The sequence below is a fragment of the Fukomys damarensis genome, unplaced genomic scaffold (assembly GCF_012274545.1).
Source record: "Fukomys damarensis isolate Sample0158 unplaced genomic scaffold, DMR_v1.0_HiC HiC_scaffold_27, whole genome shotgun sequence".
Taxonomy (NCBI): domain Eukaryota; kingdom Metazoa; phylum Chordata; class Mammalia; order Rodentia; family Bathyergidae; genus Fukomys; species Fukomys damarensis.
Window position 1 is genome coordinate 15547224 of NW_022900939.1, and position 17753 is coordinate 15564976.

At 47.7% G+C, this 17753-nt stretch overlaps 1 protein-coding gene across 6 annotated transcripts in view; it reads left to right on the forward strand.

Annotated features, from left to right (window-relative positions):
* Elf5 (E74 like ETS transcription factor 5) overlaps nt 1-17747 on the forward strand; it is a 39412-nt gene extending 21665 nt beyond the window's left edge. For all 6 annotated transcript variants that reach the window (XM_010612606.2, XM_010612611.2, XM_010612610.3 and 3 more), the window contains 5 exons: nt 5838-6071; nt 8906-8956; nt 14674-14742; nt 15675-15870; nt 16338-17747. In XM_010612606.2, the coding sequence (XP_010610908.1) occupies nt 5838-6071; nt 8906-8956; nt 14674-14742; nt 15675-15870; nt 16338-16434 (647 nt within the window). In that variant the 3' untranslated portion in view covers nt 16435-17747. The remainder of the gene's footprint in view (nt 1-5837; nt 6072-8905; nt 8957-14673; nt 14743-15674; nt 15871-16337) is intronic.
* Nucleotides 17748-17753: the final 6 nt, after the last annotated feature.

Genomic DNA, 17753 nt, shown 5'->3' on the forward strand with positions numbered 1-17753 from the left:
AGGAGCTTGTGTACTATTATAGTTTTTCACACCAAAGAAACTATTTGGTATTTACTCATGTGTGACTTATTTATTTCACTTAGGAGTATATCCTCAATATGTATCCATTTTCCTATGAATGACTCTAATTTCTCATTCTTTGTGGCTGAGTAGTAGTCCATTTCTTGCCACTTTCTGAAGCAGTTCTGGACGTCCTCTTTCATGGATATCTTTAGTTGTGCTGTTGTGACTGCCTCCATGTCCTGAATAGATTCAAAATGTTTATCTTTTGTGGTCATTTTGACTTTAGGGAAGACCCAGAAGTCACATGGTCCAGATCCAGTGGATAAGATGGCTGACACACCATCATGTGTTTACAAGCTTGCCTTTCTGTTCAGTGGCACTCAGCAGCAAGATTCACCACATTGTTTTGTCACACCTCATAAAGATACTCAGGAAAGAGGACTTCCAGAACTGCTTCACCAAATGGCAAGAACAGGGGCCAGGGATTTAGCTCAGTAGTTCCACCGCCTGCCTCACAAGTGCAATGTCCCAAGTTCACTCCGCACAACACTTCCCCCGCCAAAATGGCAAGGACAATAGGACAGTGTTTTCAAAGTGAGGAGGAGTATTTTGAGAGGAACTGATGGCAGTGTATCTTTTACTGTAATAACTCTTTTTGTTTAAACACACTGTATTTTATTGACGAGCCCTTGCATGTGACTTCTTTTTAGCTCTACCCCTTACCCACTGTGTGACTTTGAAAAGGGTCAACCCCTTAGGCCATACTTTCATTTTTAAGAGGGACAACATAAGACCTCATAGCATATATTAAGGATAACATGAAAAAAACACAAGATTTAGTATGGTGACTGAAACATATAAACACTTAAGAAATATATTAGCTATTACTACCCAATGGGAGATTTTATTTGGCTGGGTACAATGGTCTGTGCTATAATCCACCTACCTGGGAGGCTGAGGAAGAAGGATGGCAAGTTCGAGGCCAGCCTAGACAACTTAGCAATGCCCTGTCTAAAAAGTGCTGGGGATGTAGCTCAGTGTAGAGTGCTTGCCTAGCATGTGTGAGGCCCTAGGTTCAATCTCCAGCAGTACAGAGAAAAGGAGAGGGAGAGAGCAAGTCAGGGTTACTTGAAGAAAGACCTGTTTAAAAACTTTTAAAAAGTACAAAACCAATTATCTTAGATAATAATATCCAGAAAGTCAGGAGAGAAGGACCTGGATCCAGTGTGGGCTTTCTAAGCAAGATGTGTGTGCTGGGTGTAGCCGTGTGATAGGAATCAAGCACATACAGAGGAAAGAGTCTAAGAATTTCTAAATAAAAACCAGATAAACAAACTCAAAATCATGTGACTCTGAGCGGAGCCCTGGGGCAGCAGCCACATTCCAGGAGATCTCACTATGGGCCCCTTCTGGTTGCTCCTGCACACATCTGAGCTTCCTGAGTAGCCATGGCTACAAGACCACTCAGGGCCTGGCTCTCTCTGCCCCTCCGAACCGCACATTCCCAAGACCAGGCCCCTTTGCAGACACCCAGTGAGCTTGTGCCCTCCAGTTTCTTACACTGCTCCTGGCTTTATTTTTCCCGACTCAGTGGTGTAAGCTCGCCAGAGGCTAGGAGAGAAAGGTCAGTAAGGCTACTGGATGGGGCTGGCTGGGCTCCCTGTAAAGGTTCTCCTTCCAGTGACAAAGCTACAATTGACAGTGTCCTGTGCTACCACATCCACTCATCACCTCTTCTGTGCTGCCCCAGGCAAAAAACTTTCCCAACTCCCCGTGCTAATAAATCATGCTAATTATGGCCCAAAGTTGCCTCACTTGGGCCTCCTCTGAGGCAGACGGTCTTTCTCTCCCCACTAAGCCCTGAGCTTGCTTTGGCCAGGTTGCTGCTGGACCACACTGAGGAAAGCCTCACTTCCCTAGAAATACCTGCACTCCCATAATGGAGTCGGGCAGCCCTGCCCACTTTGGCATGAACGTCCCAATTCTAAATGTCCCCAACTGGGACCACTTCAAGCATGGACGTTTACTGGCTGGCCCTGTGCGCCCTGGAGCACACCAGCCCAGCTCTGAAAGCTGTTGAGAATTCCTCCCAATTACTGAAAACGACTTCTAGTTCCTCAGCTCTTCCCAAAGCAGCTGGGCCTCAAACAAGAGTCCTGACCCACTTCAGACTTCAAAGGCAGGGCCTGCTACTTCATAGTGGCCTGGGGACATTTGGATTAAGCCTTCCTGGCACAGGATGCCAGCAGTCTTGAGTGGCAACACAGGTAGAAGGCTCTCATGGCCTGGCTTCCCCCAAAAATTTGGTTTCTGAACGGTACAGGCAATCAAGGAAAGTGCTGTTCGTTTCCAGACAATACAGTTTGTCAAAGACAATATGTTCTTGGGTGTGTAGCCCTTTCTTTTATTTTCCTTGAGTTCATTTCTTTCAAGTAGCAGAAGGGTCTTCTTCATGTTATTTTCTGGGGTTAGAAGTCATGGCACCATCCTCTCTCCATCGCTTTCTGATTTTTCAAACCTAGGTTATATATAGATAGATTTATCTGTGTATATTCACCCAATTTTAATTTCAGTCAGTCTTCAAGATGTGTGCCCCACTTGGTCCCCCTCCACCTAGAAGGGTGAGGTTCTATATGATGCAGAATGCCCAGATCCAAAGACAGAAGTTGGCGTGGGCCTAACTCCCTCACTAACCACTTGTGTCACCTTAAGGGGTTGTGTAACCTCCCAGAACTTCAGTCTCCTCACCTGTAAAATGGAGATAATAATCACTCCTGGCTTGGTTACACCTACTGAGCACCTACAGTGGGCTGGACCAGGCCCTCACCTCTCCTCTTCAGCTCAAGCAGCACCCGAGGTCTGGGGAGGGAGGTGCTAGGAATCCTTCCAGACCTTCTGAGAAGGCGCCTGAGGGGGAAACTCTCTGAGAGGGCCAGTGAGTGGAAAAGTTGGGGAGGCGGAAGAATTGCTCAGGAGACAGCCGAGAAAAAGCACCGTAGAAAGGCTGAGCTGTGGAGAAACCTGAAAGAGGGGAACAGGGAGAGATGAGGGGGGAGCGGGGATGAAGAGGCTTCCTCACCTCTGTGAGCCTGACCCTCCTCTCCCTGAGGATGAACCACCAAACCCACCTCACCAAACAGCAACCCATGGATGCTGGCTCCTGTAGCCCTCCCTCTGTGTCACTAAGCGTAGCCATTTCCCCTCAGCTCTGGGGACTGTGGGAAGGGCTTTGGGGACGAGGAGAGCCAACGGCCTCTTGGCTTAGGCCCCAGCTCTGCTCCAGACCCAAGCTGCACACAAAGCCTGCTCTGTGGTCAGCCTCACAGAGGGAACGGGGAGCCAGGCCAGCGACACCTTCCAGGTGTCAGCGCTACCCCACTCACATTTCTCTGAATTCTGAAGGCCCTTTTGGCTTCCAGAAACAACATGGTCCCCCTCAAGTGCCAAAGAAAATAACAAGGGGGTAGGAATGGAGAGAGCGAGGGAACAGAGAGCCAAAGCTTTCCCTGAAGAGAAACGTGCCATGCCCTCCACTGGCAGAACACTGATAACCATCTCCGTCAGGGCCCAGCGCAGGAGCAGCAGCTGAAGAATTTCAAGGCTCATAAACATCTCCCTTCAGAATGCTGGCTAAGTCCAACGGCCCCTTAGGTTTACTCAAGCCAGAAATCAGTAGAATAAAACACAGACCGAACTTGAGAAGGGCCTCTGTTTCTGAAGGGGCCTATGTCTGCTGTGAACTGCCCACAATGGGTCTGGTAGGGGCCCCAGCCAGCAGCCAGGAAGCAAGAACAGTGCTGGGGTCACACCGGCCTCACTCCTCTCATCCGTCAAGTAGAGGCTGCAAAATCAGCCTTTTCCAATCTGGAAGAATACTGACTCTTTCATCTACCTGCATGTAAAATTATAGTTAAAATTTTAAAACAAATCTATTGTTCAGGTTTGACTGCCCCTCACCCCGCCACTCTACAAGAGGAAAAGAGATGTCTGGGAGGGCCCTGGCCTCAGTTTCCACTTTCGTGGCATAGCCCTGATTTGGCAGACTGGTCGGAAGGATTTGGGAGACTGGAGATGCTGTCAGAAAGGACATGTGGCACCTTGGTGATGTGCAGTGGGGTTAGTGAGTGGTAGCCCCGGCAGGGCAGAGAGCCCACTTCCTGGCTGGAGTAGAGGTGCCACAGCTCTGCTGGGGACAGTGGCAGTGAATGTAGCATTCACAGGCAGAAGGGCAATAGCGCCACTATTGTGGAATCTAACTGGAAAGTGGCCTTTCTGTCATCCACATAACCAGACCCGGTCCCCTGAGCTGTATACTCCGCTCTCTGCTCTTCTCCTCAGACCACTGCATGCTCTCTAGATCTCTGTCTGCCTCTCTTCCCATGTCCCTCCTCTTCCCTCACTGACCCTCTGAGGCCAGCACAGTGGGATGCGAAGAGCAATGACATTTGAGTCCAGGTTGGGATTCACATCTTAGCTCTGCCTCACACTGGCCATGGAACCTTAGGAAAGTCTCCTATGACCCTCACGAGCCTCACCAGTGGCCTCCTAGGGGACAGAACCAACTGTGTCTCATCCAGCATGAATCTTGGACACATATTTTGTTGTGCCGCACACTAGAGGTGTACAACGCTAATGTCAATAGTAGAAAAATCTTCCAGGCTCTGTTCTAACTACTTTATTAACTCATTTAATCTGCAGAATAACCCTGTGATATAAGTGCTATAATTATCCCCATTTCACCGATGAGGAAACTGAAGTCATTAATTGATTGGATGGATGGATGGATGGATGGATGGATGGATGGATGGATGGATGGATAGATAGATGGACAGATGAATGAATAGCATGGAAATCATAAGATTTATTTACTCCAAAAATAAAAGATTTTTTACACCAAAGAGTCTGACCAAGTAAAGGGTACCTCCTCCCTTCTATAACCTCTCTGCCACATTTTAGCTTCTCCTTGGAACACTGAGACAGGGCTGTTGAGTTCCAGATCTTTGTCCTGGGCCATGCACGGCTGCTTCCTGGGCAGCCAGACAGGATGGCAGTCACAACCATCTGGGTGTGTACACCCCTCCTTGGAAGGATTGAGGAGCTCTGGTGTCAAGATAGAAAATCCTCAGACCACCACCAAAACCTCAAGAACACAACACAACCCACTGTCCTGTGACACCTTCCTCCAGAGTCACCTGCTTGGTAGTCCAAGGTCCGTCAGACTCTGGACAATATCTAACTGGCACGGGGCCCTGGCACAAGATACTCAGAGGATGTGCACAACAGGAACCAGTTTAGAGCACAGAGAATCAGGTCCACTTCAGATTCTGTCCAGAACACAGTAGGCGTTTGATAACTGTTGAATTACTTGGTAATTTTCTTTGTACCAGGCTACGTATATTAATCTCAAATCCCCTCAGAGGTCTGTGAGTCAATCACATTAGTCCCATTTTGCAGATGAAGAAACAGAGGTTGAGATAGTAAGAGACTTTACCCAAGTAGAGAGCAGTCAAATCAAAGTTTGAACCCAAGCCTGTTATGCTCCTAAATTTGTGTTCCTGATGGCATGTTGTCTAAAACCAAATAACTAAAGGGTCTTTGGCTCTCCTCCTCCACTGGGCCCCTCTTTCTAAGCACCAGAGTGAGGTGCTTATTCTCGGCCCTCTCCTTCCCTCTCTCTCCAAAGTCTGTCTGCAGGATTCCTTCCCTCTGGTCTTTGCAGAACAAAAAGAAGGTAGCCCGAACTCCTACAGAGCAGCTGGAGCATAGCCAGGGTCTCATCCAGGGGATGCCTTTGGGGACCATGGATCCTCACTTCTCTCTCTCTCCGGGTGCAGCTTGTGACTCCTACTGGACATCAGTCCACCCTGAGTACTGGACGAAGCGCCATGTCTGGGAGTGGCTGCAGTTCTGCTGCGATCAGTACAAGCTGGACACCAACTGCATCTCCTTCTGCCATTTCAACATCAGCGGCCTGCAGCTGTGTAGCATGACCCAGGAGGAGTTCGTGGAGGCAGCAGGCATCTGCGGGGAGTACCTGTACTTCATCCTGCAGAACATCCGCACGCAAGGTCAGTCGCGGGACCTGGTCATGGCAGGAGCCTGGGACCAGACTTCCCGAGAGGTCCTTCCAATCCCTGTGACTCGCTCAGCGAGACTCATTCACTGGAGCTCTCCATTAGCCAAAATTTCTCAGCAACGGGAAGCTCTAGGGTGTTACTGCAGAGGTTTTAGGTAATGATAGTAAGTTAGGGAAAAGCAAAGTGAGTACATTAAAAAAAAAAAGGCTGATAGCAACAGAATGATGCAAGATGTTCACAAATACTTTTGGTGGGCAAAAAAACTTTATGCTTCATCTGTTGTTAAGCAGAAGGAGAAAAATTAATGGATTTCCAGTATGCAGAGGAGACCAGATAATTAGCATTTCCGGTGACATAACTAAATGGTGACAGATCAAATGGCCAACAGGTGGCGCCAGTAGCTTGATTTGGCTCCTGTGAGAGCAAATGTTGACATGTTTTTCCAATCGGGAAAGGGTTTTTGAAAATACTGTATCAGTGTCCCAATGTCACAGATAAGGGAACTGTTTAAGTGACTTTCCCAAGAATACGCAGCACACATACAGTAGGTATGAAGCAAGGGCCTGGATTGGTAGGACCCCCTTTCGGCCTCTGCTCCACCCCTTGAGACTCTGCAAGAGGCTTCACCCCCATATCGGCATGGCTGGCTTCATCTGCCCATCAGAGGGTGGTGCAGGACACCTCCATGGGCTTCCAAGAGGATTTAGCGAAATATTAGCTGGCACAGCAGTGAAGGACATAAATGCAGTAAATGGCAGCGGTTTCCGTCATCGTTAAGGTAGACAGGAGGCAGACATTTTTAAAACTGAAGGAAATAAAGTGTACATCTCAGGGCAGTTTTAAGAAAGTCTATCAAAAAGTTAGTGCCTGCTTTTGGAAAGGCTATTGTAGAAGATACAAAAGGTAGGGAGCTCACTGCCAGTGGAGATGATCAAGCAATCAGTAGCCCCTGCTTAATGGGCAGGCTGTCGCAGGGATTCCTGTTTGGACAGAATCCCTGGGCCATGGAAAGGATCAAGTCCCATCCTAGAAAAGTCTGCAGTGTGGCTTTGCCAGCCTGGCCAAATGTCAAGTCAACCAAGTTGTTCTCCAGGCACCAAGCTGGAGCACCTCCTTTCCCTGGCAACTGTCGTATCAGAAAATACCGGTCCCTGGTCCCATTAGCTCAGGCAAAATGAATAAGCTAAAAATGGACTCTTAGGGCTGGGAATTTAGCTCAGTGGTTCAGTGGCCTGCCTTGCAAGCACAAGGACCTGAGTTCAATCCCTGGTACCAAAAAAATAAAAAAATAAAAAATAAAAATGGACTCTTAGGGCTGGGAATTTAGCTCAGTGGTTCAGTGGCCTGCCTTGCAAGCACAAGGACCTGAGTTCAATCCCTGGTACCAAAAAAATAAAAAAATAAAAAATAAAAATGGACTCTTCTAATAGGCCATAGTTGGCTCTTCTTTTTCTTGGGATTCCCTGAAGTCACAGGTGCCACCTCCAGTGGTGACACTTGGGCCACCTTCTAGGCAAGCGGAGCTTCGTGTTGAGCTGTACGAGTATCTGTTGCCAACCTGTTCTGTTCTGAAATGCCCCCTTCAAGGCTCCCCAAGCAGATCTGTGTACATGTGTATTGTGACCAAAGTTCACATTGTCCCAAATTCTCCAGAACATGTTTTCATCTATCATTCTGGAATAATTATTAGTAGTGTTTGCCTTTCATTCTCAAAAGGGTCTGCATTTGGACAATAAGTTACAATACGAATAATCATTTAGTCTCTGCCTTACATTGTCCCATAGGTTAGGGCGCTCACAGAATAGGGCAAAGCAAGGGAATTTGACCACCACAGGAGCTACGGGGACTCTAGGGCCCGGAGAACCATCGGGCTCAGGAGACATTACAATCAGATCTAAGGACACCAACCCTGAAGGAGAGGTTAGGGGAAAGGCCGAGGGCAGAGGGTGGCTTCCACAGCACAGGAGAGGAATGAGTCCCTCGTTTGTCCCACACCCTGTTCTACTCAGTTCTTTGGGCAGAGTCACCAGAGGCATTGTGCCAAGTGATGCCAAGGAGAATGTGGCACCAGGAATAAGCAGTCACAAACATGCCCTGTTCCCATCTCCTTGGTAAATATAAATTAGTTCTCACTTTGGACACCAAGTTAGGAATCAGGTGGCCTTTGGGCTATCTTACTACTTGAAAGCATGATCCAAAACACCTGATCCAAGCCTAGCTCACCTCATTCTACAAAGAAACCAAGGGCATAGTCTTCCAAGCCCTTGGTAAACTTGGCATTCATACAGGGTTTTGTGGTTCTTCAGCTTCTTCTGCCCATTCTCCCCTTTGACCAGCACATAACAGAGATTCTAATCTCAAGGGATTAGAATCCCATGTCAGAGATCACAGGGTCTACGCCGAAAGGGAGCTGAGTGGGTGTTTTGCCTCATGTTGCCACTGAGAGCAACCAATGAGCCCAGAGATCAAGTGGCTGGCAAAGGCCACACAGCGATCTGTGGTCTGGCCCAGCTCAGAGCCCGGCCCTTTGGGCTCCTGGCCAGCACTCACTCCCCAGTGCCCATCAGAAGATCCACAGAGCCTTCTGGGTACTTGGCTCCCGCTGCTCTTTCCAAGTGACCTTTAAGAACAAGGAGTCTGTCACTTCCCAAGGGTGGCTTCAGGGTGGCTCTGTAATGGCCAGACAGTCTCCAGCTTTCTTTCTAAAATAAAAACACTGTTCCTAGGGAACATTTGCCCTCCTGCACCCCAAACCTCCTTTCCTGGACTGGCCAGGGGCAAGCAGCACTGTATGCTATGGTTTGTGGATTCTTTGTCTTTCCCAGGTTACTCCTTTTTCAATGACCCTGAAGAAACCAAGGCCACCATCAAAGACTGTAAGTAATCAAGCTCAAGTTGCACAAGCCTCAGCTGAGGCTGCTGTCGGGCACTCGGGATAGTCCTGCGTTTACCACCACCCCAGAAGTTTAATGAACTGAAACAAGCCAAGGCATGGAGAAGGGAGTAAGGAGAAGTGTGGTGGAAAGAGTGTGAGTGTGTTCTGTGAGTCCACATCTTGGGTCCTGAAGTGCCTGCCTTCCCACTTCCTGGTCTATAGAACGGTGGAAACTTGCTGGGCCATGGTGAGTTCCAGAAATAATGCCACAAAGTGCCTGGTAGGTGACAAGGTGTGACGGCTCCCAAAAGTGGTACCTGTTAGCTGTAATACTAATAACTAATCATCATCAAGGGTCTTGTGGGTGAGAGTGTGTGCGCACAATCTGAATCCAAGCGCACTAAGTAGACCAAGTTTATAATTATAAGACAACGGAGGATCTCAAATGGCCTTGTCGATCCCGAAGATTAGCTCGGCCTATTTCACTTTGCAAATGGAGAAGGTTTCAGAAAGGGAATTTTAGGCTTCCATGTTTTTAAAGATGAGGATTATCACGATTCACTAGTAAGTTCCATCCAAACGCCCTCACCCAGCAGCCAAGAGGAGATGTGGTCCTGGGCAGCCCCCTTCCCTCAAGGACTTCACTTTCAGCTCATTCGTTTATAAAGAAAAGGTAGAACCCACAACAATTTTCAAGGCCCCTGAGAGGTGTCAGCCAGTCGGACAGACGAGAGGGACCATCCCTGATGACTTATTTTTTCTCTCCCAAAAGTCCAAAGGAATCAACTAAGGATTCTGGTTATTTGTGTCCAGATGAACAAAAGTTGTGGGGTTTTGGTTTTGGAGGTTTGGCACAAACATAGCCAGATCCATGCACCACATGGAAAAAAGGGAAGAGGTAATGGGGAGAATGGCAAATACAGAGGCTCTGATCCATGAACAATCTTACCTTAAAAAAGAACCCAAGAAGGCCAGAGGACCCAGCGTTAGTTGTCCAGTATAGCTGCCACTAGCCACATGTGGCCATTTAAGTTAAATAATATTAAAATTAAGCTCCTTGGTAGGACTGATTGCATTTTAAGTGCCCAGTAGCCACAGGTGGCTAGGGGCTACCATATTGGATGACCCAACTGTCCAGATTGCACCATCCCAGGAGTCCATGGACATCTGGGACAGTGTTGGGAGAATATCGGTGAAATCAGCAGACAGAGAAGAGGACAGCGGCAGGTTTGTGGGTTGTGGAGTTTGGGTTTTATGATGAGTGGGCCGGTATACTGCTGAAGAGTTGTGAGCATGATAGTCAGACCCATCTACGTCTTAAGATCTCTGGGGCTGCTGTGTGTGGGCTGGAAGGAGCCGGGGCCAGCGATGGGGAAAAGATAGAAGTATTTGCAGGTGGAAGTGGTGGGACAAGGGCTCCAGGGCCACATCTCCTAAAAAAACACAACTGAAGCCAGGCATGGTGGCACACACCTGTAATCCCAGCACTTGGGAGGCTGAGGCAGGAGGATCACTGTGAGTTCGAGACCAGCCTGGGCTACATAGTGAGTTCCAGGTCAGTCTCAACTACAGTGAGACCCTCTCTCAAATAAAAAAACAAAAACACAACAAACCCTCTGCCAATGGCCACTGCATTCAGCTCTGCCAAGTCCTCTCCAATCATGAGAGACACAGCTTCTAGAATGAACTCACAGTTGAGGTGTCTGGTGAGCCTGCCTGGACTCCAGCCTCACAGCCCCGCAGGGAGGCCTGACTGGCTCAGCACAGCCCCGAGGATCACGCTTTGCCAGAACAGAAATGCTAATGTATAGTCTGATGGCACAGGGATAGGTATGAAGGCAACAGTTTGGTACCTTATACAGCGATCCTATTCTAGAAAAGCCAGGAGACTGGGCCACAAAACCTATGGCCCAGGTGGTGTTTTGTGGTCTCAGATATCCCTGACTCAGAAATGAGAGGCTGCCTTTCAATGCTGTCATGGCAACCAGAGACTAAGTCCTGACCAAGAGGATAAGGTGGCATCTGGGACTTCTGGAAATGGGGTCTTTAGTGGGAATGAATAGCTCTCGTTACATTTTTATAGTGCAGTATTGGGGATTGAATGTTGGACTTCATGCATGCCACGTATTTGCTCCCCTGCTGAGCTATGTCCTCGTCCCTTTTTACTTTGAGACAGAGTCTTGCTAAATTGCCCAAGCTAGACTCAACCTTGCAACCTTCCTGCCTTAGCCTCCTGAATGGCTGGGATTATAGGCATGTCCCACCATACCAGCTTCATTACTATTTATTAAGTACTTACCGTGTGCCAGGTGTGGGGTTATACTAAATATCCTGCATATTTTAACCCCAACAGGTAGTTACCGCACAGTTACCTCCATTTGTATCTCAGGAAACCAGGGCTGTGGGAACTTGTGAGCAAATGTAGAGCTGGGATTCCATCGTGTTTTCTCAGTGCCTCTGCTCTTATCCATTGAGCAGTATGTCCACACACACACACGCGCGCGCGCGCGCGCACACACATGATCCTAGGCCCTTCAATTCACTTGGCTTCCCACAAGGGGGAGGCCCAAGGTCCGGGGAGTCTGGGCCCAGTTTAACAGTGATTCAATGGGACAATTTTCAACCTAGTGCCCACTGAAGGTTCCAAGGCCCAGCAAGCTATGAAGGCTCTAGAACTGGCCAAAGCAAAGCTACCCAGCCCTGTTCCACACCAGAAATGCCAGAGAGAAGCCCACAGTCTTGGCTTGGCTGCTGGCAACTCATGCTAGAGCCTCAGAGCATCCCTGCACCATCCTGGCATGGGGTGTGGGCCTTGTGCCTGGACTGTGAGTGCCATGGGATGTGCTGAGTTTGACTCGGAAACCCTGCCCGCAGGCCCCTTCCCAGCTTCCAGAGTATCCTGGACTACGATTTCAATCCACAAATGAGAATTAAGTCCTTTGGCCACAGTTAAGTTTCCAGTCTCGAGGCCAATGAAACCTGTGTGCATGTCACACACAGCACGAGGCCAGGCCAGGCCTCCACGCAGCCTACACGCGCACAGCCCAGCTGCAGGGGCATGTTTGAGAGGGAGACTGAGACAGGGAGAGCCACACCCAGAAACACCGCTGGCATCTGCAGGGCGATCAGCTGGGTTCCGATGCGGCGAAAAACCCACTGGCCGATCTTGGTGAAGGTTTTGCTTGGAAGCCGGCCTCGACATTAACATGGCAGTGATGACTTTGGTCCCCCTGCCCACACACTGTCCCCACTGCCACCACCAGCCAAGCAAGGACTTGAATCTTGTCACCCTATGAGTACCTTCAATGTCACCACAGGAACAGAACACGAAGATCCCCAAGTTCCTACCACCTCTGTCCAACCTCACCAGGGAAACATCCCCCCTCCAGAACACAGGGCAGGAGAGTCATAAAAACTAGAAGAGTGACTTTCCCTCCCTCTTCTAGCAATTTTAGCATTTCAGAGAAAGCAGTAATTCAGCTTTGTTTATCTTGATGACTCCTTTCATTTTCCCTCTTCCTGAACTATTAAAACAATGGGGAGGTCTGGAACTGGGGATACACAGGAGGCACGGCGTGGCTGAGATGACTACGTGGCCACATTTAGCTGATCTTCGCTAACCAGTATTCATTCGCTACCTACCGGAGCACTTACTACGAAAAACACGATAAAATAGAAGCTGTGAGCATCGGGTTTGGAGCGGGAACTCTCGGGTCCTGCTTTCCCCATCTGTATAAAGTGTTTACATGCTCTGGGCTTTAAGATTCCTCCAGAATAAAATGAAATCTCAATAGTATCACACAGGGCAGTTGCAGGAGTAAAGGAGAGGATGTGTGTGAAGCTCTTAACAAGCCCTTGGCACTCAGTAAATGCTCCATAAATCTCAGCTGGTAAGGGATAAAGGGACAAGATGGATCTTTACTTCACCTGGGTCACCTTTACTTTTATTTACATCCCTTCCAATCTGTTCTCCATACAGTAGCCAGGGGGATTGTCTTAAAATGTGGATCTTCACTTTACTCCTTGATATAAAATCCCAAGGCTTCACCACAGGTTCTAAGGGTGGAGCTGATGCTTTGATGCCAAAGGGACACACAGGTGCTATGGGACTCAGAAGGGATCTAACCCAGAGGGCAAATTCAGGGAAGGCTCCCTGAAGAGCTCCAGTGTAGAAGTGGTAGGTGGGAAGCCTGTGCCTAGGTCCTGAGGCAGAAGAAAGCCACACCCCACTGGGGCCATCTGACCCAAGAGAAGGGAGCAAAAAGAGATAAGGTTGGAGATCTGGGTGGAATCCAGTTGGTGAAAGATCTAACTAACATGGCAGCCTTCATCCTGAAGGCGGCAGGGAGCAACATGACACAGTGGCACTGAGACAAGTTGCCCTGGCAATAGAGTGCACAGGACAGTGCATCGATTCCTTCGTTCAGGGTAGTATACATCTTGGACTACACAGCACATATGGTTAGTGGCTGGTCAGTGGCACTGATGGATACCTACTCTACATCTAGCGCTGTGCTAGGTGCGGGGGGATACATCTGCCAGCACCAGCAACTGTGGGCTATAGAACTAAAGACATCAGAGCCTACATGCTCAAGGTGACAGAGGAGGTAAGGGAAGTGGATATGGAGTGCTGCATCTGAGTATGCATGTGTGATGACAATTTGCATAGTCAGAAAATGCCCCCACAGGAAGGAGATTTTGAGCCGAGTGTGAATTGATGGTCTGAACTCACAGATATCTGAGGAAAGAGCATTCTGGACAAAGGGAAGAGCAAGTGCAAAGGCCCTGAGGTGGAATGTGCTTGCAGGATTGAGAAAGAGCCAGAGGTCAGGGAGTCTGGAGAAAGGTGAGAGGCTAAGGGAAGAGGCAGAGATTTAATGTGGGACAAGGTAGGGCAGATCCAGTACTCCTGTTTAAAACAATAATATGTTATTTTGGGAGAGCGCTGTGTTAGATGGTCACAACATGAGCTATACATAATTTAACTCAACACTGAGTTAACGACTTGCTTTCTATCCTTTGTAAGCTTCTAGTCTTTGCTTTTACTTGTGTCCTTTCCGATCTGTTCTCCCCACGGTAGCCTGAGAGATCTTAAAATGTGGATGTTCGCTTTACACTTTGATGTAAGATGCCAGAGCTTCACCATGGCCTCTGAGGACGTCCCCACATGGGTAGCCGGCCACCAGCTTCCCTGGGGGTTGGCCCCCCACTCTCCCAGCATGCAGAGCGCCTGCCTCACAGGTACTCTCTTCACGCCTGGCTCCGCACACGCTGCTTCTCCTGCTGGGGCCCCTCTTCTAGCCTCCTCAGTCACAGCACAATGTCTCCTCTCTCAGCACAATGTCTCCTCTTCAGGACACAAGGCTTCCTCCACGCTGGCTCAGGCTCCTTCGCAACATCAAAAGCTGGGTGGTCTGCCTGCTTTCTTTCTGTTTTCCTGCCTGTTGTTCCTTCAGCTCCACGTGAGAAGAGACCGTGCCTATCATGATCACTCTTATGTCCCAGCACCCAGACCGTGATAGGTCCCAGGATTAGACGTAAACTTTCTCCAGAGGCATAGAGAGTCTTCAGCCTGTCTGTCCCACTCATCCACCAAGGACCCACAAAGTGCCAGCACTGTGTCTTCTACCACAAAAGCAGTCAGGGAGCATCTGCTCGTTCAGGTGTCGCACGGGGCCTCTGTGATGCTTTCCACAGCTGTGAGTCCTTCTGTTTCAGATGCCGATTCCAACTGCTTGAAAGCCAGCGGCATCAAAAGTCAAGATTGCCAGAGCCACAGTCGGACAAGTAAGTGTGGAGGCGCCACTTTTCATTTCCAGCTGCTAAAAACCATTCCTGAGACAAGACAAGCGACTCCAGGAAGCTTTAAAACTGAATGTGTGTGGCCAGCACTTCCCAAGGAGGGTAGCAGAGAAGTCATTTTCACTTCTGGACATGTTATCAAAGTCTAGTTTATTTCTTTTTACTTGCACTGACATTTTAAGAATGAAAGTGGGGAAGTAAAGAAATAGTCTAGGCATTTTGTATTTCTGAATGAAGGTTTTATTTCTCCTGGTCTGCGATGGGTCTTTCTCATGGAAGCACTCAGAGAACAGCAAAGAAAATGCCTGGTGTTGGCAATTCTATGAGCCTTTCCCAGCACTCAGATCAGCCCAGTGCAAAATCAAGCTACTGTCTCACAAATATAGGAGTGGAAAGTAATCACTGCATGCTGGGTATGGTTATATCCACATGGCAGGTATTAAATCATTCAACCCTCCGCCCTATCCTATGACATGGGTTCTCTTCTTATCCCATTTCATAGAAGAAGTAGCTGGAGAGATCACAGTTACAGAGCTAGGAGGAAGCAAATTCAGCCCCCACGCCCAGGCTAAGGACATGATAATGGGGCAGGGGCAGGACAGGTGTGGGCTGCAGGATCTCAGTCCAACCTATCAGAAAGGAGAATGAAAAGCTCCTTTGTCCGTGGTTTCCTTCACTGCATAAGAAGTAACCCATGGTTCACTGAGCGAAGAGCCCTCACGAGCCGCAGTACTGGTGGCCAGGATAAAATCTGGTATCTCTGACTGTATGTCTTGCTGTTGCTTTATTAGAAGACAGACATCTCCCAGTTCAGTAAGGTTCCCAGAGGAAACACTCAGTCATACGACGAGAAATCGCTCCACAAAGGATCTAGTTTTTTAAATGTAAGTAGCTAACATTGTTTTCCTTCTCAAAAGGCCTCCAAAGTTCTCATCTATGGGAATTTGTGCGAGACTTGCTTCTATCTCCTGAAGAAAACTGTGGCATTCTGGAATGGGAAGACAGGGAACAAGGTATTTTTCGGGTGGTTAAATCAGAAGCCTTGGCAAAGATGTGGGGACAAAGGAAGAAAAACGACAGGATGACCTACGAGAAGCTGAGTAGAGCTCTGAGGTAAGTTAATAGCATAAAATACCACAAGCCTTCAAAGACAAGTTATACAAAACGGGCAGCCATAGAACATTACACTGTGTTTGCAGCTTTTTACTCGATAATGGAAAGATCATGAGACAAAACTTGGGTTCTTACTTACAGGCAGGATTATGGCTGGTAAACTAACACTCCATACTTTCCACGCTTGGCACTCTTCCCCAGAAATCAATCTGAATCCAGTCTCTGTCTCTTTCTCTGTCTCCCCCCACCCTCAACACACACACACCACAGTTTGAACCAATTACGGTGGGGTTCAATCTTCAAGATGTCTGGGAAAGGCTTTAAGTGTAAGCTGATAAGGAGGTGTGAAAATACCACAGTAACCAAAGACCGGCCTGGTCACCTAAGAAGGAGCAGAGTTGTTTATGTTCTGTTGTTTTCCCGGGGTACAAACCCTCCCCGAACTTCTCTTCTATTTGCTTTCACAGATATTACTATAAAACAGGAATTTTGGAGCGGGTTGACCGACGGTTAGTGTACAAATTTGGAAAAAATGCACACGGCTGGCAGGAAGACAAGCTATGATCTGTTCCAAGCATCGAATTCATTTTATGGATTTCTGTCTTTGAAAACAATCAGATTGTGACAGACATTTGAAAGTCTTTTTTTTTTTTAAACCTGCAAATGTGCTGATAAAATTTCTCTACATCTCAGCTTACATTTGGACTCAGTTGTTGTCTACTTGGGGTGACGGCTGCAGCCCTTCAGAAATCTCCCTCTCCCCAGGGGAGGAAAGGGATGGTCTTTTATGGTATATTGATCTAATATTATTTCCCTAATCAAAAATTGCAGAGCCACAACAGCCAATGTCATTGGTGCTGCTCCGAGAAAAGAGCTGATTCTGTCATTGGACACATCCGACACCCTTATCCTGAGCTTCCCACATGGTCAAGTGGAGGACTGTGGCAGCTCACAAACCAAAAAGAAATCATGATTAGTGTGTAGTTTATAGCAGGAGAGAGTAATACAAGACATACTGTCTTTAGATTTTAAATAATTAAAGTCAAATCCCATAGAAAAGTTCCTTTTTTAAAAAAGATCAGCCATTCAGCTGGGACATAACTGGATTCAGCATAGGTTCATAGGAGGTTTCTTGACCACAACCTCTTTTTGACCACTCAGCAAAACTCCCATGACCACCCTTCTGAAGTACACACTTAAAATTAACCAGTTATGAACTGCCACTAAGACTATTTCCTCTCTTCTAATGGAAGGCTAGCATCAGATATGCAAAAAGCTAGCCAACAGACATGCACAACAAGTCTCCAGTCTCTGCTGTCTCTGTGATTCCAGCCGTCAACAGGATAAAATCATAATTCGTTGATTCTGTCTGAAGACATTAAACCCTTATAGAACTGGAAACGTCCCAGCGACCTGTGAGTTTCTTTTGTTTTATCTTCTTACCTGATGAGTACTCAAGTTCTAAAACACATTTCCTTGGCAAAAATAGCAACAGTGACTTTACACCGGTGAACAGTCTTAGGCTAACGTCTGCCCTGACATTTCCTCACCTTTCACTGGTGTGTAAGTTGTAGTGACCCACAACTAGGTGGCCTGGCCCTGCACCTCAGACTTCATCGGAGCTGACCATCAAGTGCTGAGGCACTGAGAACCACAACACAGGCTGCAGACCTGGTTTAAAAAAAATGTGAATTACTGTAAAATAATCTATTTTTGGACTCGTGTTTTCCAGGTGGAGAGAGTTTGTAAACAATGTGAATAAAATATTTAACATATCTGTCTCTGTATTTCTCAGTTCGGTATGATAGGCTTGGTTGGCAAAGCAATCACAACCTAGATCAATGTTGATTTTTTTTTTTTTTTTTTTTTTTTTTTTAAATTTG